At 42.5% G+C, this 22955-nt stretch overlaps 1 protein-coding gene across 6 annotated transcripts in view; it reads right to left on the bottom strand.

The window, feature by feature from the left end:
• LOC103133554 (EBF transcription factor 3) overlaps positions 1-22955 on the bottom strand; it is an 86462-nt gene that overhangs the window by 9463 nt on the left and 54044 nt on the right. For 2 of the 6 annotated variants that reach the window (XM_016667966.1, XM_016667968.1), the window contains exons 8-11: positions 21356-21497; positions 16519-16652; positions 15735-15861; positions 2793-2881 (exon numbers count right to left, since the gene is read on the bottom strand). In XM_016667966.1, coding sequence (XP_016523452.1) covers positions 2793-2881; positions 15735-15861; positions 16519-16652; positions 21356-21497 — 492 coding nt within the window. The remainder of the gene's footprint in view (positions 1-2792; positions 2882-15734; positions 15862-16518; positions 16653-21355; positions 21498-22955) is intronic. The other 4 variants (XM_007545331.2, XM_007545334.2, XM_007545332.2 and 1 more) reach the window with 2 other exon arrangements.

Raw genomic sequence — 22955 nt, 5'->3', positions numbered from 1 at the left:
TAAAAAGCCAAGATATCTGTCTTCAAATTAAAATAATAATAATAAAAAAAGTGCAATAACCCTCTTGCTTAGGTGTTCACAACCTTAACCTAAGGCCCTTTGGTTTAATTTAAGAATTTTATTTTTTGTACATCTTATACTAATTAAAGTGAATCTGAAGTTCAGCCACCCTAGAAGGATTTTTATTGCACTTCCATTTGCATCTTTCGGTTCACTGAGAAGTTAAGGATTTCGTATCACAAAATTATCCATCATTAAAAAAGCACAAAAAATGTATTATGCACAAGGGCAAATGGAAGACAGTCATCAATAATTAAAATAAGGAAACTGCAGGAACTTATTCCAAGCATTTTGTGTTCTATGACAATAATAATAATAATAATAATAATAATAATAATCTTCAATGCAGTGGTCAGATGAAACCAAAGTTGAACTTTGGGCCACAATTCTAAAGGATAAGTTTGACTCAAAGACAACACCCACCACCAAATGAACAACATAACCAACACACTGAAACATGGTGGCTTCAGTTGGCACTGCATATTTTCGTTTTTCAAAGTGGAAGGAAATATACCAGATACTAGTCAGCTTTATCATAAAACATCAAAATGAAGTGGGAATTAATTTGTCAACATTACCAGAAGTCCAAGCATACTGTCCAATTAATAAAACAATAGTTTTGTAAGAGAAGAATTAAAGACTTAATGACTTAATGTGTCAGTTTTCAGACTGAAACTGATTCAGTTTTCAGAAAGTATTGGTTTATACTTATACTTACAATAATCCGACTTTTGCAGCCGGGTTATTGCAACATTTTTTTATTTTTTTATTTTTTTTACTCGAAGTGATTTTAGTGCAGATATACTTAACATAATATGTGTAAAAATATTTTTGATTATTATTTATCCTGCTTTAATTTTAACAGAGGGTGAAAACTTTTGAAAACCCTGTAAAACTCAAACAGTCTTGCCAGCGGAGACATAGTTGTAGATATGAAAGGTAAGTGAACTTCACCTTTTGGTCAACGTTTACACCTGAAATTAGAGCAACATTTCATGTCGAGGTGCAGCTTCCTGTCTCCACAGGGACCAGGTCTAATTGAAACACTTCATATACTGAGCCAAAGACTAGCTGTGAAGTTCCATTTCTCCAGGTTGCCTTGGTCAAACATCACACTCTGTTCTTTATTAAATTGTCTGTTGGACATTAATAATTTTGTTGTGTTGCTTGCTGGGATATGATAGATACGGTCTTTAAAGGTTCTGCAGTATTATTAAAACTCCGAGGTGGTCCCCGCTTTACAGCGTGCCGAGGGGTCCTGAATTGACTAATCAGTCATATTATTACTTTTGACACATTTGGAGCGTTGGTCATCAAAATGGTTACTAGTGGGGTGGCAATTAGAGAAAACACAGGTTCTATCAGTGGGAAACTAAGAGTGAAAGAATCAAAGGAATCAAATAAGAATAAAGGAATCAAAAGGACTGTGCAGGAGAGCATTTATGAAAAAAAACAGACATGTGAACACCTCAGTTTTAATGCTAATTCTCAGTTCTTTCTTTCAGTTTGGCCTATTGATGTGTCATGCCAAACTGATGTGACTTTCAACTTAAAGATAAAAAACAAAGCATTATAAAAGCCAGAGCATAATAACATGCAGTCTTTGTCTATTAGCTGCAGCAAGACTAGAAAGGTTTACGGCACAGGGTTCTGTAAACAAAAGATTAAACCAAATCGAGCCGCAGAAAATGAAAGGAAAACATGAGTGGGGTAATGAGGGTGCAGGCGTCGTTTCTGACCAGATTACCATCTCCACAGACTACTGGAGAGGAAAACGCCTGATTGAGCTATTTTACCACACAGAGAGTTTACGCCTCTCTCCCCACACACACACAGACACACACACACACAAAAAAAAGCCAATACCATTACCACGCTGGTTGGAGGGTGAGCCACATATGTGGAGTAAAAGCTGTTAGCGCTCTGGGTCGCAGCGCTCTGCGTTGATGGGAATGTTGTTTAGTTTATTTGTCACAGAGTATTAGCAAGATATTAAATGGATGGTTCAGGATTTTTGAAGGGAGGTTCTGTTAAAAGATTATAGGCAGTAAATATCTTACTTCAAGGGGATAATTCTTTTGGTGTCTTCATTTTGTGTAAATCCAGATTAGTTGACCCTGGAGATTGAAGCTAGTGGCCAAGAATAAAGTTTACTTGTAGGGTCTTAACACAACCTCAGTCCCAAAAACATTGCCGCTGCTTAAGTAAATGCTATTTTATCGACCTGCATTGCATTAGTGTGTGCAATATCAATATGGAAAATTGGACAGCAATAAAATGATTTTACTGTACAGGATCTATACTCTGTATTGGACGAGGCCTTTTTGCATCCAGTTTGCATGTTCATCCCCTTACATGTGTGGGTGATGTCCAGACTACTGATCCTTCCTCCCACGCTGCTCCACGCACATTCACTTTGCCTATAGTTTGTCTCTTTTTGCCTTGTGATGAACTGGTGGCTTGTAAAGAGTGTACCCTGCCTTTTGCCCAATGACCGCTGGCGCACCAGTCCCCCAACGAGCTTCCAAGGACAGTCACCAATACACAACGGACGATGGCCCCTCTCGGACTAGCCGATTAGCACCAACAAACTTAATCTGGATTTATATTAAATAACGATGTCATGAGAGTTATCTGCTATGGTTAAGATATAAACTGTTCCTTCAGAACCTGAAGAGCTCTGTGTCATTAACACCCTACGTTTCTCTGCTCGGGAAGGACAATGTACTGACCTTTGGTAATCTCTCAGGATCGCCAGGGTGTCTGGGGATGACCTTCTGCAGCCTCTGGAAACCGTAGTCAATGGTGGGCTCATTGAGGGCTAGAAGAGAGGAAAGGGAAGATAAAGATTAGACCCATTTGAGGGCTAATTTTGCCAGAGATATGAGGGAACTAATTGAAAAATTTGTGATGGTTTACAGTACAGAAATAATTTCAGAATGCCTAATTAAAAAAAAAAAAAAAAACTCAAGGGTGAGACAATGTTTTATGAAACATCGTCAGCTCTGGTGGGGGTTTCCTTTTGACACTTGTGTCACCAAGTGTTATTTCATTAGCAACCATGATGACCTACATCGGCCTAAGAATCCTTTCGAGGGACCCTCCCCCTTTTTATCTGCTTGGGAATATTGACTACAGTAAACTACGTAGCGGGGCTCTTTTAATCTAACAGAGCTTTAATAATCTGTGAAAGACTGTCCACACATTGATCTAGTGTAAGTTGCTGTCATTTCACCCTTCTGCACCAACTGTACTGCAACACTGGGCCCTTGAAAAACGGTGACAGATCCCATGGAGCCATTAATCTCTCCCACCCCTCAAACAGTAATCTGGGGCATGAGGCATATTGGGCGATGAATCAGAGGCACAAAGTAAATGAATCATAACCCAGACTTTGGTGAGAGCCGGGCGTTTTATGTCTGACAGTCCTAATGGGTAATTGAAGGTTTCCTTACAGCTCCGCCTGATTCTAAACAATCATGTGTACACTCAGAGAGAGGCCGAGGGGAGGAGGGTTAGGAAGGAGGAGAGCAGTGTAAAAGGGGAAAGAATGGCTTAATAGAGAACATCACTTCTCAATGTAGATATCATTTTCAGGAGAGTAACTCCGCCAAGCAAGGCGCTTCATAAATCAATGGCTTTCTATGGAGACTAATAAGAGCTGCCTGCCTCTATTCATTGTTCAGCCTGTAATTTGGCCCATCACTCATTACTCAGCATGTAATTTCGGCATTAACACCACACAGCTCGCTGAACCTGCTGAATGTATAAGCAAGTGAACGCAACCCCCAACAATTTCACAGAAACACACACACACACACACACTCAAGTTTGTGGAGCTACTCTCATTGGGACACGGTACCGACTTCTATTCATTTGAGTAACTTCACTTGTACTTAACCATGACCATCACCAGTACTTTGACCGGCAATCTTAAACCAGAAATTACATTTTACCGGATTAGGATTGGGTTTTGGTCTCTACAAAGCCTGCTGCTCTTTATTAGGTTGGTGCTTTTGGAGGAAAAGGTCTTAAACAAGTGATCTCAAGCACAAAGAGTCATGACCTAAGGACCATGTAGTTGGGTTAGTCCCACCGCTATCCACAGCCTTATTTCTTTTAGATACCACTGCACAATTACTGGTGAATTATTTAAATGTTTAGCAGTGATTCTAAACGTACTATAGTGGGCCATTTAAGACTTGACAACATTGGTGCTTATGTGCCATTAAAAATATGTAAGCTGAGTAAAAATTTGCTTACTTTTTTTTTTTACCCCTTTTGTTATAAAGTGTGGTTCTGTTATCAAGGGCTAAAAATTTGTTCTACTTAGCTGTCTCTATACAACACAGAACCAATTTGGATGCTCTACCCCTCAGTAATGTCGGGCCAAGAGCTTAGATTTTGGTTTATGGGTTGAAATGGGACTCAGGATTTTATTTCCATGCCAACGTTTGACATGGACACTAATTTCCTATTCATTCAAACTTGTTCTTGCAATTGAACACATGCAGCAGTTGTGCTAAACGCTGAATACAGTAATTGCCAGCTCAAGCATGGTCAAACAGCAATTATGTACTCAAGCATGGACAATGTGGGGGCTCTAATCGATAGCACAGACCCAGCTTACAAATACAGTGGTATTCAACTCGGCAGTGCAGACACACCTGAATAAACCCCCCGCCACAGCTACATACACTGCTGGAAATCTGATTTGACATGTCATCATGTGTCGCAAAACGACAAAGGTCTGCTTCGGAATGTAGGGGGAGAAGCCATCTTCTCCTTAATAAAGGATTGATCTGCCATATTGATCTTACATGACAAGGCTGCAGTGAGGAATTTGCCCCCTTTTCTTTTGTTATTTCCACTCCCCTCCTTATCTTATGCACTGTGGCAGACCCGTGCAGGCGTGCGTGTGCACGCATGCAAGCGTGTGAACGCCCGTGCCCCGCGTGGAAAACGCGTATGTGCTCGACGGCCCTGCCAGACCCCGCTGCTCAGTGTGATGTAAATTGTGTATGTGTAAAAAGCACTCCATAATCAGGCCATCCATCATCAGAGGCTGTCAGTGGGCTCTCTCAGGGTGATACATCACGCTCTCCTGTCCTCTGCCTCAGCTGGGGCCTGCAGAACCCGCCAGGCATGCTGGGAACTCGGCCGGACAGATGTACAGTACAGAACGAGACGGAGAACAGGAGAGGTGGACTTTTTGACATGTCTTTCCAATGATAATGATGCCCTACTGTAAATGCCGGCCTAAGAACTGCAATGAATGTGATTTGGAGGACTCAGTTGGCACCACACTCTGGTGACAGACCACAAAAAAAAGAAAAGATATATTAAAACTTGTCTCAGTTGGTGTCAGGACTCAGTGCAGTCCCAGTTTTCCAGCACAAGGCATGATCTCCCCATGCCGGCATGTCGCCGTCTCATCTATCATGGAGATGATCTTTGTAACAACCCTGGCGTAATGAAATTGGTGACACAGACCGCCATCTGCTATTGATTTCATGCAAATGCTTTTGACAGCTGATGGAGACTTGCATTAGCGCTAAACGGTGCTGTCAGTTGATGAGTTGACAGTTTTGTAGTCATAGCGTGTAACACCGGTGCAGACAGACACAGACAATGTCAATAATCCTGTAAGAGCTGCTGATGATATATACTGAGCACTTATATTCAATCTGGACAATAAATGTGCAGTCGCTGCACCGCTCCGCAGATTTTTTATTTTTTTTTTTCATCCTCCGTGCAAAGATTTCCTTTCATCCGCTGAGCTTTTACAAGAATCATTGGGACCACTCTCCTTACGTTTTCCTGCATTGACGTGCACGTTTCCACACATTTGCCCTCTTCACCTCCCAGGTCTACTTCAATCCTCGACACCTCGTCATGTGCTCCTTCTCACTCATAAACTTTGCGCTGCAATAAAGTGGTGCGATGATCCAGAGCCAAAATTTGTTTAGTCCTCCTTGACCTTCCAATGATAAACAGTGAAAGCGGTATTACACTCCCTCGCCCCCTTCACCCATTCTTACTCCTTCTGTAGGACTTCTGAGTCGCTTCGAGGAAACACGAAACCATCCACACACATCCCATAAATCCCGCGCTGGGTGGGGAGTCTAGCCGAAGGGAGGCGGAGGGACAGAGAGAACTATGGGAGGTATGATAGGGGAGGGTGGGTGTCGGGGAACGGGAGGGGTGGGGGGTCACTGGCACGTTCCAGTCACGCCCGCTTCCCGGCCCGCGGCCAATCAATACCACTTTCCTGTTTTAGAGGCGGGTAATTATGAGGTGGAGAGATTGTGTGACCTCTCACCCCTGCTGCATTACTCGCCTGATATTAAGATAAATTGCCTGATTTTGGGTAAACATATGCTGCAATTCAAACTGTCAGCACTGGTTTGCTCAGGGATAATTTGTATTGATCTCCTGGCTTCTTCCCCATTTTGCTTACTGACCTCATGGATAATTAGAGAAAAAGAGACACGGGGAGGTAAGGCAGGGCTTGCATTTGAATACTTTGCCGGAGAGATGAAGAGCGCGCGGCGAGGGGGAGGAGGGAACATTAGACACTAATAGAATTTTCATTTTCTCTCATTTTCTGCACAGATTTCGACAGGTTGCGCGTTTTGTTCAATTATACTCCTTATATCTGTTCACCCTGCCTGGATCAGAGATGCTTTGTGTTTTAATTTCCAGGATGATAGAAATTTTCCTAACTGAATGTGACAGCAAATATGTTTCAAATTTAACAGCTGATAACTTAAAGAATTATGGCCACATGCGAGCAGAATTAGCATGGTAAGTGGCAAAATGCGCAGACTTTACTGTGGACCGTCTTGAAGATTGGGAAGTAGAATATTTTTTTATGACTATTTCAGCAATTCTCTCAAGAGACCGAATGATCACGTTTCAGAATATGAAGAAATGGAATGCCTGACTCCTCGTGCAGCTGCGACCGTATCGTTTCCTCCTTTTTGAGCAGCTCCGCATGCGCACTGGCAGCCGTGGTAGGCCTTCAGTTGAATTCCTCCTTTCCTGGAATGCACGCTTCCCAATCTTATTTCGATCTGACGCCTCAATCTTTCCCCCCCTTTTCCCTTCATTTTCTGCGAGAGGTCCTTCACCAGCCTCGGTCACCGCCACTTTACTTAAAATGTAGAGTGGATCGCTTGTACATGGCATATGAGTGTGGTCTGCTGCTCACTTCTCCGTGTTCTCTGGAAATGGGACATGAGTAACCGCTCTGAGGGAACAGAAGAACATGGCCGATGCTGGCAGCCAGAAGTGCTTACATGGCAATACGGCAGTGTGTGCCCTCAATCTATATGAAAGTGGAGTGAACACGTGTATTGACTTACAGTATCAGGGTATAAACATAGGGAAATGTTTGAGCAAAGCAGTAAATTCAAGGGAAATTGTTCCTTGTTAAGTCTACGAGCCTGAATGGAAGCCTGCACAGAGTACTAGCATTCCTGCCAGCCATTACAGCTTATTACGATAACTCTATCTTTCCAGGAGATAAAAACCTAGCCTTGTTGCCATTTGCCAGCTATTACTTTCGCTAATTATACTTAACTGCTTCGAGCTTATCTCCACTCCTCCTACACCATTGAGCAGTTTTTTTTTTTCTTTCCCCCCTTAACACAAATTAGAGGTGGAGTGGGAGTTGGAAAGGGGGAGACAGATAAACAGCACAAGCAAGAAGTTCATTCAAGTGTTATTGCATTTGTGACTTGTCAAACTGAAGCCCCGTAGGCACCTGTAGTCTGTTACGCGAATGCAGATCTATCATCACGCAGAATGACCTCTACCAGCTGAAATTCACCACTCCACAGGAATTACTTGGTGTCTTGTTATGTACTCATTGCCCTTGAGAATTTTCTCAGTTCATCATGTTACAGCCAAAAAAAAAAAAATATGTATTTTATTGAGACTTAATGTAACAGACCAACACAGAGGAGTGCATGAAATCGAAAGAAAATGTATAGAAGTATAGTTTTTCCAAATATAACTCAAATATCAAAAGTTACGTGTGAATTTGTATTCAGCCCCCTTTCTTCTGATACTCCAAAATAAAATCCAATGCAATCAATCCTCTCCTCAAAAGGTCACTTAATCCAATTAATTAATGTAATTTAATCTTGCTCTCCTGCGAGTGCCTCAGAGGATTGTTTGAGAACATCAGTGAGCAAACAGCATTAGGAAAAGCAATGAACTCAACTGGCAGGTCAAGGATGAAGTTGTTAAAAGTTAGTGTTAGGTTGGGAAGTCTGCGGTGCTACTGCAAACCTACCAAGATGTGGCAAGAGTCCCACGGTAACTGGAGGAGCTGCAGAGATACACAGCTCAGGCAGGGGAGGGGATCTGTTGAAAGGAAAGCTATTTGCTTTTTCTTGCCACTCCTTATGGAAACGTGGCGAGAGGAAAGTCAAGCGTTTTGCTTCAAGTAAGCGTACAGAAAAAGTTGCTCATGTAAGATGAGACTAAAATGTAAGTGCATGCAAAACACTGAGTGGCAGAAAAACTAACACAGCAGATCGCCCTGAACACACCATACCCACAAGGAACCAGGAAAAAGGGTGGTGGCAGCATCATGCTGTGGATATGCTATTCTTCAGCAGCAGAAGCTGATCATTGCTAATAGGGAAATGGATGAAGATAAATCCAGAGCAATCTTGGAGAAAAGCCTATTTGAGGCAAAATGTTACACATCCGGCAATAAAATGTAGCTCAAACCAAATCAGGTCCATGTGTCCGAATGACCTAGACATGAAAGCCAATTGAGATTCTGTTGTAAGATTTGAAAATACTCTGATGTTTTTGTCTGCAACATGATAACACGGGAAAACATTTCAGGTCTGAATACTACTGCAAAGCACTGTAGAAAGGGAAAATAACTTTTCCATGGTGACTTCAAGGAATTAAAACTGAATGGTGTGCAAAGAGGGAAAGTAAAGAAATCAGAAGTCATGCTGCTGCTCCTCAGAATAGGTAAGTTCCATTCGGAAGAGTAGAAAACATGCACACAGACGTGGAAACCAACCTATAAATCAACCAAACCAAGCCAAATTGAAATTTTCACAGCAAGCCCACGCAAAGCAAACCTCATCTGTTTCAACACTGACCATATCATCTCCATCCACTGCAGCCAGTTACCACTCAGTGATTCCATCTCCAGCAGTCTCGAGATGAACAGGAAATTAAAATTTCAAAGATCTGCAGTTAAGATAAATCAATGGAGACAGATCAATGTTCATTGAAATTTCATGAACTTTGAGCCAATACAGATGAAAAAAGCTCGACAGTTACAGTCTCCCACAGATATTGCCCCTGCAACAGATAAAATGTAATTAACACGGTTAAAAGGGAGCAATGTTACAGATCGCACATCCATAATTTCAGCTCCCTTCATATCGGCTGTGTTATTAGAAAGGTGCCAGAGACACCTGTTCAATCCTCTTAGATGACACCTAAAGCACGTGTGCCTCTTCTCCGAGGACGCCGGTGGACTCTCGCACATTACCGGCCCCACAGAAATCAAATGGGCTCCCTTCACAGCTGATTGCAAGCGCAAATTAATATTGTAAAATGAAGATCAATACATGGACGGGGCATGGATCGATGGCGGCTAAATTACGGGTGAATTTTCCCCCTCATTCAAGATGAGTTGTGTTTTCCTCTCAAAGTCAATACCGCGCTGCCTCCCTCATTCATTTCTCAATAAACTTGCCGATGAATTTCAATCAAAAAGCGGCAGCGGAGGAGAGGCGATGGGGGGCGGGGGGGTGGGGGGGGGGCGTTCGGGGGGCTGGAGTTCCTTTAAAGCCCGTCGGGTTTGGATCATGCCTGAAAATGGGGCAAGAAGGGTAGGCGGTGAAAGGAGAACAGAACATAATTCTGCCTGTCTGTCCTGTGGCAAAAGACTAATGCTGCGACTTGGTGACGACTTTCCCTTACCAAACAAAACCGCTAATGTTAAACAAAAAAAGCGGGCCCAATTAAAAATAAATCAATGCATACCCTCTTTATTGGTAGAAAAAACTCACTAAAACCTTCATTATTTTTTTATTTTTTATTTTTTAATTCCCGCTCCTGAAAGATAACCACTTTCAGAAACAAGTAATGGGTGAAAATACACGCTCAACCGCGAGTACTTATTTCAATCAATTTCCTGAGGCTGGATTTCACAGGTCACTTGCTGATAACACGCTGTGGAATAATGCCACAGTGTGCTTCTCAAAGCTTACCTGACAAGCTGCCTGACAGTGGGGGAGTGTGAGCACGTGTCACGTCGGCCCTCTAATTGGACACAAGGACCTTCCTCTGTGGAACCTTGTCGCGATGCACACAAGCTCGCAAGGCCTTCGAGCCCAGGCCCATCTCACTTGGCAATGAGTGTCTGCTCCACTCCTGTGGAGCTCGCGCTTAATACCAGCAGTTGTAATAAGACAGGCAGGTATGGCGATGGCTGGTGGATAACACGCCTTGACACATGCTAAAACTGTTGTGCCAACCGGTTACAACCCATTTCACTGCGGAGATGACATTTATAAATGCCTGTGTCATCCTTTCTCGCTCCTGCGCTGACTTTCGTCTTAAAAATAGGCTTTGAAGAAAGGCTCCAGAACCCTGCGTGGAGCAGATTCTAAATACGCAAATGGAGTATGAAGTATTTGGTGTGTTTGCAGGTCCTCCTCAGAAGCCGATCTGTTTACATACCTCCTTGAATGCCTTTGATTATAACATATCTTTCGGTAGGCCACACCCCGTCACTGACCATTCGCTAGTGAAGTACCAAACCCAGCCCTGCAGGACAGGAAATGAAAAGGAAGCTCTCCATCTAATCAGCTTGTAAGTCTGGGACTTCAAAGTGCCGGCAGGGCGGAGAGGATAGGCTCAATTCACCAGCTGGACGGCACAGGACCCTGTGTCTGATTTGTGCCGATAAAGATGTCTTTGGTTGTTTGTTTAATTTTTTTCAGGCGAGAGGAGGGTCGAGAATGGCGCTGCATTTTGTTCCGCCTTCCACGAGTAGAGCAGGAAGTGTTTGATTTTTGGATAGCACTATTTATAGCTTTGGAGAAAAAAAAAGGGCTATTTGCTAAGATGCAGGGAAATCCAATGTACATGCATCTTTTTTTTTTTTTGTTTGTTTTTTTTGGCTTAATAAATTTAAAACATTTAGTTTATGTGTACTTTGCCTTGCAAAAGTTTTCATACCCATATATTTTTTTATTATCTTTTGTCAGGTTACAGCCAAAAAATTAATAGGATTCTTTTGTTTTTATGATTAAAAGTGTGGATCTGTATTTATATTCTTTGATTCGATATTTAGAATGACATGTCTCTCATATTACAGCTATAAGTCTTTTTTGGGGTATGTGTCTGTCACTCGACTTATATTCAACCTGTCCACAGATTCTCCAATGTGAGCTGTTGATTTTTGCAGCTCCTCTAGTGATACCTCGGGCCTTTTGGCTGCCGTAATAATTAAATTTCGACTTGCCCAGCCTTTGGATTTAGGTGGAAGTCCATGTAGTTCTGCAATAATCCTTCTATGTTCATATGATGATATTTTAACCTAACCCTGCTTTAAATCTTAACAGATTATTTATTCTAAAGTACTCTAAAAACAATGCGTGTTTCTTTTCCACCTCAACATTTTGCATTTTGTGCTGTTTTCTGTTGGTCTATCACATACAAATTCCTATTGAACACAACAAGGTTTGCGGTTGCTTTGTGACAAGATGGAAAAATAAAGTTAACGAGGTATGAATACTTAGGCAAAACATTTTATCTATATAGAGAACCCACTTCGGCACTCTCAACCACTTCCTTTTTTATTCCCTCACAGGGTTGACATTTCTTGATCTCCAACGGTATTGAGTGAAGCACACATGACCCCTTTGTCCTTATGTTGATGAATGACTGCCTCATACCCATTTTGTCAGATTTTGGTGCAGTGGAGTCGATAGCGTCACCTTGACGAGGAAACTTTGTGATCCATCAGCCCTCAAGGCTGTCTGGCCACAACTAAGGCCTGGCAAGAGCAACTCTCTGTATGGGGGGCATCTGCTTCATCCAGAATCCTTCACCCAGTGTGCTGCAGTCTTGTGAGGTCGAACGAATGGCTCTTATTACTGCCGCTTTACAGTGAGAGGAGGAAAGAAAAAAAGAAAAAACACTTGACTTGTACTAATAGCCGGGAAGCCATGCTGGTCACCAAAGGTCTGAAGACGAAGCACCCTGTCAGTGCCCAGCTTGGGAAATTAGCAAATAATGTTCCCTTCCCCCTGACAAATATGTGACAGCTCGCCTTCGCCAATCATTCTCTCCTAACGTTATGATGCATGTCCTGGATCCCCACTGGAGGATACAGGCGAAGTTTACTGACCCTCAATTTACCCATGACAAATGGGGTCCCGGTAAATGTGCGTTTTCTGGGGCGCGGAAGGGGTTCATTTTAAGCAATCCTGGTTATGTGGATGTCACTGATTAGGATAAATAGCGGCTGAGTGTGTTAGGACTGCTTGCAGAACCATATTACCACAGGCCTGCATCATCGCTGGCCCTGGAGGGGAGTTCTTCATGGAAACTTGGCTGAGATAAAAAAAATATATATATTTATATATATATTTACAACAATAGCTCTGATGCAATTAGGAGTTTAAATTGGAAGAATTGTACAGTCAAATTTTTATTTATGATGTGCTCCTTCACACAGCTCTATAAGTATGCAGTAAAAAGGTTGGGAGGCAACAAATGAGGCTTAAAATTGGGACTTTTTGTTTAAGATATTTGATTAAACCCATTTCGCCGCCGTTTTCCGTGCCTAATAAAGTGTAAAGCAAAATAAAATATCGACTCAGGTGCAGCCGTAACTTTCTCCTTTTGATTTTCCACAACCTTGCTGACAGCTGGTTCCACCACTTCTGTCCTGACCAATGGATAACCAATACATGGATTAGACAGAGGACAGGCATGTAAGCTCCAGGGGACAAGGCTCTTTTAGAAGGCTGCAAAACAAACAAAAATAGCTTCTCACTCCTTTAAAAAGTGTCAATTAAAGAACATAAATAGGTTCCTTGAAGCAGTCAGCTACAGCTTAGTTAAGTTTTATATGGTCTGTCAGTTTGTCTCATTAGTGTTTTAAACATTCAATAGTCAATGCCGACAGGATTATTTGACATACGCTACAGGATCTTCTCTTTCTGAGAATGGATTGTGAGTTTTGGAGCCGATCCAGGGTGCTAACCTGACTGAGGACGTGTCCCTCCGCTGTTCCAATTGACTGCAGTCTCCTCTGTGTTGACTCTTGGTAATTTGTGATAATTTCTTAAATTGACCGAGTTAAATCTCCACAATTAGGGTGGTGGGGAAAGAGGAGTCAACATGAGAAAAAAAAAAACAAAAAACAACAACACACTCCTCAGAGTGCATTCTGAACGGTTAGGCTCGACTTTTCAATATACACGTGTTGCTCTGCGGTGACGTTTGGTGCTTATTCGACAGCGCCGCGTCGCCGCACTCGCTTTCCCCGCTCGTGTAACTCCGATCTATTTCTGTGTGAAGGCCATTTGTTCAAGTGCTGTGAAAGAAAAGGAAAAACTGTGGTTTTAAAATGAGCTGTTTCATTTTTAAAGACACAATCCACTCTCCCCGCACTCAATTCGCTTTTTAATCTCCGACAGGAGCAGCTAACATCCTTTTCACCTCGCAATTACTGTACATATGGAATCAGCGGCACCTAATTCTGGCATTACGCTGCCTTTTAACGGTTTCGTTCGCTCGAGCCTCACCCTCCACCGTCGCACAATCACGGCGAGCCACTGAGGGAGAAGGGAAGCAAAGGAGTTGGACCTGTCTGTTGGTGACTTTCGCTTTTAATTCACCACACTAATCAATTGCACCACCATTGCCTCCAGGGGTAATTGTATCTTAATACTAACTGGAAGTGAGAAGGAGCCAGGGAAGACGGAGTGGAAGAATGGGGGGAGAAAAATCAACAAAGATAGAGGGAAAGGGGACACATTTCTCCAGTAAAACCTGATGGTAATCATCCCAATCCGCTTAGCCTCTGTGACTAATGGGGTCTGTTCTTAAGGGACCTGGCACTTTCACTAGGGTGCTATAGAAGCCATTAATGTCTTAACTTATACACCTTCTCAGGGCTGTTTAGTAACACACACACACACACACACACACACACACACACACACACTCGCATAGACTCTTTTGCGCTCACACTTTCTCCCCCACTTCCATTCACTTTCAGACATACACATACACTTATGCAGTCACACTACACTCCTGTTTCATTATCCCGGTGTCTTGTTGGCCTCTGCTCCACTCCTGCTAGGGAGGTTAAACGCAGGAGAGCTGGGCCAGACTGCACGGTTGGAGGAGAAGGGGACCAACGGCTGTTTCTGGGGCCGGGTGGGGGGGGAGTGGTAGTTTTGGGGCATCAGGGAGAGCAAGGGAGACTTGATGAGAAACAGCTGCTGCAGGATGGAAAGGTCTGGATTGGGATATATTTTTTTTTTTGTTGGGGGGATTGGGAGTGGGGGTTGGGGGGGCCCCCAGCTTTGGCCTTGCTGTGCTCAAGGCCAGAGCTTTTGCTTAAGGCTCAGGAGTGCTGCGAGGGAAGGAGGGGTCATTTCATTCTGCCCACCAGAGTTGGAACAGACAGAGGCTTCCAGGTCAGACAGGCTCTGACCCTCACAACCTCTGTCTACTCACCAATGATGACAGATAAGACCACCACTTCCTTCTGTTAGCCAAGATAATCAGATCTTTTACTCGCGGTGTGACACACACACACACACACGCTCCCTCTTTCTCTCACCCTCTCTTAACCACACTTTCTCTTACAAATTCATGCTGATCACACATGAGAATAACTTCAGACACACTCACTCACTTAACCTAGTTATAGACGTTCTTATTTGATTCATAAAAAATGAAGCCACGGTTGACTTATAAATCCAGCAAATTACGCTAAAACATAATCTGTTATACTTAATGGCAGATATAAACGATTGGGAGAAAGATTTACCTTGAAGGCTTTGGGCTGTAATTTGGCACGATACCTTACCGGAACATGGTTACTTAACATTCATCGAACCAGATCACTTAACAAGAGCAGAGAAATTGGCTCAAGATTGCTTGACAAGTTTGGATTTTTGAGAAGACCCTGAGTTAGCTATGCACCATATCAGCGAGGTGTTTGAAGGGAATTTTAAGGAATCATGCTGACGGACGTTCAAAATGTCAACTCTGTAATCTCTTTGCCTTTAAAATAATATCAAAACGCTGTTAACATGCTCTTTCACAAACATGATGTGATGTTAACATTTGCTCTCGAAAAATATCGACTGCTCATGGCAGAAGAACAATAAAAAAAAAAAATCTTGATTGCATCTCTTTTATCTTCTTATATTATAGTTCTTAAGGAGAAATCCAAATCAGTCAAAATCATTTTTGGAAAGGCTTTAAAAAAAAAAAAAAAGAGAGACAAGCTGGCCAGAAAACCTCATGTGCCGCATCTCTGTGTTACTGGCTAGGATAGATAGTTGAGGTCTCCACCGCAATGACAGAATGGAGATAGAGTAGAGTAAAAGATTGTAAAATACAAAGAAAGACAGGAACAGAAGGTTCTGACTCACCAGTGTAGACAAATCTCCCAGGGGCACCTTTGCAGAACTGCTTGGACTTGTAGGACAGCGTGACTTCCACAACGCCGGGGATGTGCCGAGGGGGCGTCTGAACACGGATGGCGTGGGGAGTTATCAGCTGGATTACAGAGGAAAACGAAAGGAAAATCACGACAAAGAACAATCGACGTTTGAGAGCATAATTTCCATGCAAGAGGGAAAGCGAATCACCCTGCAAGGTTAAAATATATATTGCCGTCATTAGTTGGTCCTGGAAGCTGAAGCCGACTGCTAGTCTGAAATTATCTCCAATCTCAAAGCTGTTCATGCAGATGTTATTTCATGAGCCTTGAAATCATTGCCACAATTGCATTTGGTGTTTATTTTACACAAACGGCTTATGATTTCTTTTTACATGGAGGTGGGAAGGTGGTGCACCAAAAATTACCTTCCTGTGCGAAACATTTACTAAGAACAGAACATGTTCAACAAAACTTTCCATCAAAGTGAAGTTGTGTAAAAGGTAAACAAAATATGACTTTGTTTTCGGCAAACCACTGTTTTGATTCGTTTTAAGCCAGTTTTGTTTTACCTGTTGTTTCTCAGTACGTTTCTCAGCGGAGGACTATTGGAGGCGTACCACTTTTTACAGCTATGTAAATAATCATCACTGCTGTGCTAAGCTTATGTTTGTTTAATCCAGTTTGAAAGCCTGCTTTCGGACTAGTTTCAGAGTCCAAGACTGACTGATGAGAGCAAATCCTGAAGTATTTCTTTAATAAATGCTTTATCGTACCTCACTCCATACGAGCATAGTGCCGAACACGACTTGTAGACCATCGAAAAAGTTGTCCCCGATGATGATGACGGTGGCTCCTCCAGTGGTCCATCCCTCACTGGGGCTGATAGCCTTGATGCATGGGGTGGCTGCTTATCCAAGACAAAGAGAAGAGCAAATTCAGCACCCAGGCTTTGACACTCCAGCACGTCTCTTTTCTCTCAGACACGTTACTGAATCACCTCTACGTTCAGCCCTGCGTGTCTTTTCCCACAAAGACATATCATGGAAATTGCCCCCAGAAAAAAAAAAAAAAAAATGATGGATTTGTCCTTTAAGGCACGAGAATCAAAATCATTTATCAGCCCGGTGGAGTGGTGTAGTTAAGCAGACCCTTCAAATGGTCCACTTCACAAAGGCTAAACGCCCAGGCTCCCCAGGAAAATGATTTGATGGAGCAAATTATGTGTCAGGGCAAATGTAGCCATCAGAATTGATTAAGCATGCACGGACATGTACAGTAAAATTTTAAAGCTGAACACATCTTAAATGAGTCAAGAAGTGGAAATGACAAGCTAAAGCTTTGCTGCTTCATGTTATTTCATTACCTTTGTTCTACAATACGGCGAAGGCACACTGCGTGTAGTTTCAGGTTTCATATCGTGAAATGCGCTCATGAATTATTCAGTATAAGATTTTTTTTTTTTTTTTGTTTTCTTTTTGTGATCGATTCAATCCATTTCACATTGTTTATTACAATGCTTTTCATCTGGCATGACTTCTGCTGTGCAGCTCCGCCATTCATCAACAGTGGGAGTTGTTATTATAATCTAATTTGAGTGATCTTATGCTTCACTTTCGCTGTCACTTGATGCATTGCCTTAATATGGTGTTCGGCAAAACACCATGTTTACAACAGAAATAGCATGACAGCTTGCCATAAAATAGCAATATCAAATTTAATCTATTTTCATCAATATCTTATAATACGGCGTGAAATGCGCATGTTTTTCCCGCTCCTCAAAATGCGTGCAACTATTCCTGCAAGTTCTCCTTCTGTTCTTTTTTTTTTTTCTCTCTTTTCCTTACTCTCCTCCCACTGCAAGCACACTTCTAAAACCTCCTTTATCCCCTCCATCCAGTAAGTAAATCACAGTCAGCCATTGTTGTATGGATCACCTCAGACAAGACATCTCCCTTTGTTTGCCTTACTGTTGGGTCTGTTCAGGTCATGTTTGCTCTCTCTCTCTGCCCATAAAGTGCGCACACACACATTGGTACTACAGGGAATCTGACTTTAACAGGCGCTGTTGACTTCATGCTAATCACCTCGTACAGATTTTCATTTGTGAGGCCTGGAGGAGTGACATTTGCTTTCCTTAATTGCGAAGCGGAGCGTCTGAAAGAGGACCAACCCTCCATGGGCATGCCGGGGCCCCCTCTAAGGGCCTGACCTTCATCAGTGCGGACGATTACAGCAAATAATTCACCCTTCAAAATTACTGTAAACAAATTGACTTTGGGGATGAGAGAGAACGAAGAGAGGGAAGGAGGGGCAGGAAGGAGGAGGGTGCCTGATGGTGACTGTTGGGTGGGGATGTGGGGGAGAGGGGGGCAGCTGCTGCCTGAAACCTATGACGGGCTGCGCTTAGTTACGCACACACACACACGCACACGAGAATAGACAAACACTACCTCGGAAATCCCATCTATCACACCCCTCTCTGCATCCACACACCCCCAGCCCCACGCCTCACTCCCACGCGCAGAAGGACTCATGGAGAGGCAGTGACTGAGGCCCTAAGCCGTCCACCCTTCTGCCTGAAAATTTGCATATGTCTCAATGCACAGTCAGAGCGGGGAGCATGTGCTGAATGGGGACCGTGGCAAAGTGGATTACACAGTCAGCACAGGCGATCTGATGACAGACACGCACAGTGTGCCCCCCTCCCACCCAACCTGGCAGATGATAGACATCAGCTGAAGTGGACGGAGGAGTTTGTAATGTTCTGCTGCTTTACTAAGTCTTTACTAAACTTTAGGATGGAAAAGTAAAACAAATCAAGGGCCAGTTATCGCCTTAAATTGAATCTAAATAATTTTATGGTTTTAAACAACCACAAGCTGCAACTTTGCAACCCGTTTTCAACTTTTTTTTTTTTTTTTTTCCTTCTTCTCAGTTTAGCGTTAGCCGTGGAGGACGTCAAAGCCGATTTGAGATCTGAGCGGAGGAGCTTCTGGCTCTGGTTTTGTGACACTCAAACAGGTCTGATGTGGCCCTGTGAAGCCGTCCTTTGTTCTGCCTGCTGAAATGTGTTGTAATTGTGCTGTGGGATGTCCAGATGGTCGGTTGATAGTGCAGCTGATGGGATTATACCTTTTACCTCTCCCTGGGCCATCTGTTCCCTTTGACTCTCTCTTCTGTCTCTCTTTCTCGCTGTCTCACCCTCAGTCTCTCTCCTTCTCTTATTCCTTTTCCTCCCATCCTCTTTTCCCTCCTTCTTTTCTCGTCCTCTTAGGCCCGGCGGTCTGGATTCGCTTGTCTTTATTGCATAAACCCTAACAGCATTACAGCCACTTGGCATGCAAATGAGTCAGGCGCTGCAGGCCCTATGCTAAGTCTCCTATATTGTCTGGGGCTCTATAATGGTGAAACTGAGCTAAGGAACGTGCGTGCATGAGTGTATGTCTATGTCTGTGTGTGTATGAGTGTGTGGGTGAGTGAGTGAGAGCATTTTTGTATTTGTTGTGTGTGTGTGTGCGTGTGTGTGTGTGTTTGGAGGTGCGTGTGTGTGTGTGGGTGTGTGCGTGTGTGAGTGTGTGTGTGGGGGGTGATGTGTGTGAAAGACTCAGCTATTTGTGAGCATGTTTATGCACCTTTGAGCCTGAATCCATACATGTTTGAGTGACAGCCGGCCTCAAAGCACATTCATGTCTGAATGCATAATATGCTTGTTGTGTGACAGAGCACACAAGTGAACAAAAATGTCACATGGCGAGATTCAGACTGTCATCTGGGTGCGATCCCCTCTGAGTGCCAATAGGGGGCAGCACTTCTTGAGCCTGAGCTGCGCTGGGAAAGGATGCCTCCCTGCTTCAGCCAGTCAGACAGCCACAAAGGCTGAAAGCCTCTCGCCCTGTGAACTCCAGAGGAAGAATGTGTTGCTAATTTAAAGCACGCTGTCTGTCTGTTTGCCTTCGAGTTGTCAGAGCCGCTGCGGAGGACATGGCTGGAGTTACATTTTATAAAACCGCCTCTCTCTTTTCTTTTTTTTCTTTCTTCCCCTCTCCTCCCGTGCCACATCTCTGTTTGTTAAAGGTGACTCAAAACAAAGTGAGCCATCGCTGTTGATGCATGATAAATTAGTTTGTTGTAGAGCTGAGCCTGGGAGGGAAAAAAAAAAAAGCCCAGATCTCAACTTCTAAAGAAGAGGGAAGGTGTATTAAAGTTATTAGACAAAGACATGTTCAACTGGGCGGTTGACAATTGCTTCTTTTCTTGCTTTACGGGGCGTCACTCTGCCGCTTTGAAGAGTGCGGTGAAGAGGAGAATAAAGGATGGGTTGGGGTAACCTGTAAAGAACCCACACACACACGCACACGCGTACACACGCCACACACAACACACAGAAGGTCTCATGGGAGCAGGGGAACACGGAGGCAAGGGCTCAACCTCTTTAATTGCTCTCCTCATTAAGAAACTGGTTGCTAGGCGATCCACACCTATCGTGTCATAAATGTGAAACACACAAACAGAACGTCAGCGAACATAATGACTTTGGTGCTCCGGGCAGGACTTTAATTATTTGATTTTGTTCTCCAGTAGAGGAGTCATTAATAAAGACAAAAACAAATAGATTAGCTTTTTCCCCCACTAGGACTACAGAGCACCGAGATATATTAATTGTCTGCTATGTTTCTTTTTTTTTTTGTTTTTTTTTTGTATTCGTCGTTGTTGTATTAAACATTACATTTGCTTTTGGTGACAGAACCATTAATGCCCATTAATGTGCAGAGAAGCTTGTTTTTAGTACGTGGCATATATAAACTGTTTGCCTTGCCGTAATTGGCCCTCACAATTTAAATCTAAGCAATCGCACGAAAGTCAGGTTCCCCCTGCTCTTTTTAACAGTATTTCAGCTGTGGGTTAGGTGCTTTCCGTAAGCGAAGGCCACGGGGGTCGAAAGGTTACACATAGCACATTTTACTTTTCGGATTTCCCATGGTTTGGTGGTCCTTCTTTTCTCCCTTTTGGCTGAGAAGGCAATCAGTCTATCATATGGAATCAGTTGGAAGAAAAACAGTAAGTTCTGTTTTGCTCATAGGCCACCCCACCCCTCCATGCACCCACCCACCCACACACACACACACACAGAATCAGTCGACCTCCCTCTCCCCCCCCTTCTCTCTTTCTGTCTTTCTCCTTCCTCCCTCTGTTTCGACTCTCTCTCAGCTACATCTACAGAACCCCAACGGCAGGAAATTGACCTTACAGCCAAATTCTTCAGCAATTTGATCATGTTTCACTGTGGCTTTTAGGACAAATCTAGGTGCATTACCAGAGTAGAAGTAGCATAACATTTCTGAATTAGTTGTCATTCGCAGTGTAAGAATGAGAAAAACTAATGCATAGTATTTCCCGTCAATGCATAACAGAAGTTGGGATGGAAGCCAGAAGCAACTCAAAAAGTAAAAAAAAAAAAAAGAAAAAAAAAAGATGATGGAGGAACTATTGATTCTACGGATGTGAAAGGAGCTATAGGTGTGTGATCTGAAAAATGGAAAAAGGAGAAAAAAAAAAAACTAATAGGAAAAAAGCAGCGTAGCAAATTATAAGATGTAAAAATGTGCCTACCATTTTCCAGATAAGGAGGCGTACCTTCTGAAGGGTCGAGTCTGCGAGCCCTTCGCCCATGCTTGGAATTGTTGTGTACGAACATGTTGTCGGAGACGGCCAAGACATGGCCGTCCACGTTGACAGTCGTCGATACGACTACCTGCGAGAGGAGTGAAAGTGAGACGTGGTTTAGCAAGATACAAGATACACATTCAGGCTTCGAAAAATGTATTGCACACAGATAAAGACATGGAGCCTTGAACCCTTTTCCCATTTTGTTACGTTACAGTCACAAACTCAGTGTGATTTGACTCCTAAATGCCGGAAATGATTTCTAATTATACCAAAAAAAATATTTGTGTTTTTGCTGTCAGTTAGATGTTGAATTAATTTGGGGTTATTATTGTGAACATTGTACTAACCACTGGTGTAAATTTTGGTATGTTGTATGTATGACACAATTAGATCTACTAGACATTTAGGTACTGAAACTAACTTTTCAAACCTGGTATGTTGATTATTTTACTGATCCTGCTGTTTCTCAAAAAAAAAACTTTGAAATTGAGTTGGTTGGAGTTACATGATAACTCCAGTCAGCTATGGATGTTTTTGAACAGCTATAACTAGTGTTTCAAATGCGGCAAAAATAAAAACAATTGCCACACAATCCCATGAGCTTCTAGCCACTTTTAACAATAAGAAATCAGTGTTACAAATTAATTTCAATGTATATTTTTGAAGTTATTGGTGTTCAACCTGCAGTGTTTTAAGTGCAGTTAAACATTGAAATAGTTTTATTCTACTGTCTTAGAAGATTGTATCCCCTGTTTCATGAAAAAAAATATATATATATTTTATTCATGCATGTACTCATTTAAGTAATTATTTTTACAAATATATTTATATAAATATTTTTTTGTAATCTGAAGTAATCCTTTAATTCAAAGTTGCATTTTAAAATACATCCACACAAATTACCATTTTTACAATTACACCTGAATCCTTATTAAATTAGTATAACTTATTTATATTCCTTAGTTGCCTAGTGTCGCTAAAATACGTCACACCAAAACAACTAGTTATTAACTACATCCGTAATCCTAAATATAGTGTTTGCTGCATGATTTGGCTCAGAGTTAAAATTATTTATTGAGTTTATCTATTGTGCACATCCATTTCCATGAATCACATGTAGTCCACGCTTTGACCACTGGGCAGGTATCAGAGCACTTCTGATGGTATCCTTAGTATGAATGACACATGTATCAAACAATATTTGCAGTATCCATACACTACCTTGGCTTTATTTTCATCAAAACATGGATAAAGCTAATTAGCTTTACTAGTCCATGAGGTGTTAACAGGATTGCATTTGAAAAACTACAACAACATAGTTTGTAGTTGGGAAATGGATGGAAAAAGATGCATGTTTTTCCACCCATCAAAGCTCCACATATCCCTGAACACAACACAGATATGTTGTCCCCAGGGTGAAGCATGTTGATGGCAGCATTGTGCTATGGGACAGAGTTTATGGAAAATGGATTGAAGTAAATATAGAGTAATCCGGGAACACTGACTGTTAGAGGCTGCAGAAGACTTTAGGCTGGGGCAGAGG

The sequence above is a fragment of the Poecilia formosa genome, unplaced genomic scaffold, assembly GCF_000485575.1.
Source record: "Poecilia formosa unplaced genomic scaffold, Poecilia_formosa-5.1.2 Scaffold12, whole genome shotgun sequence".
In the NCBI taxonomy this organism is placed as follows: domain Eukaryota; kingdom Metazoa; phylum Chordata; class Actinopteri; order Cyprinodontiformes; family Poeciliidae; genus Poecilia; species Poecilia formosa.
This window is presented reverse-complemented; position numbering and strand designations above follow the sequence as displayed.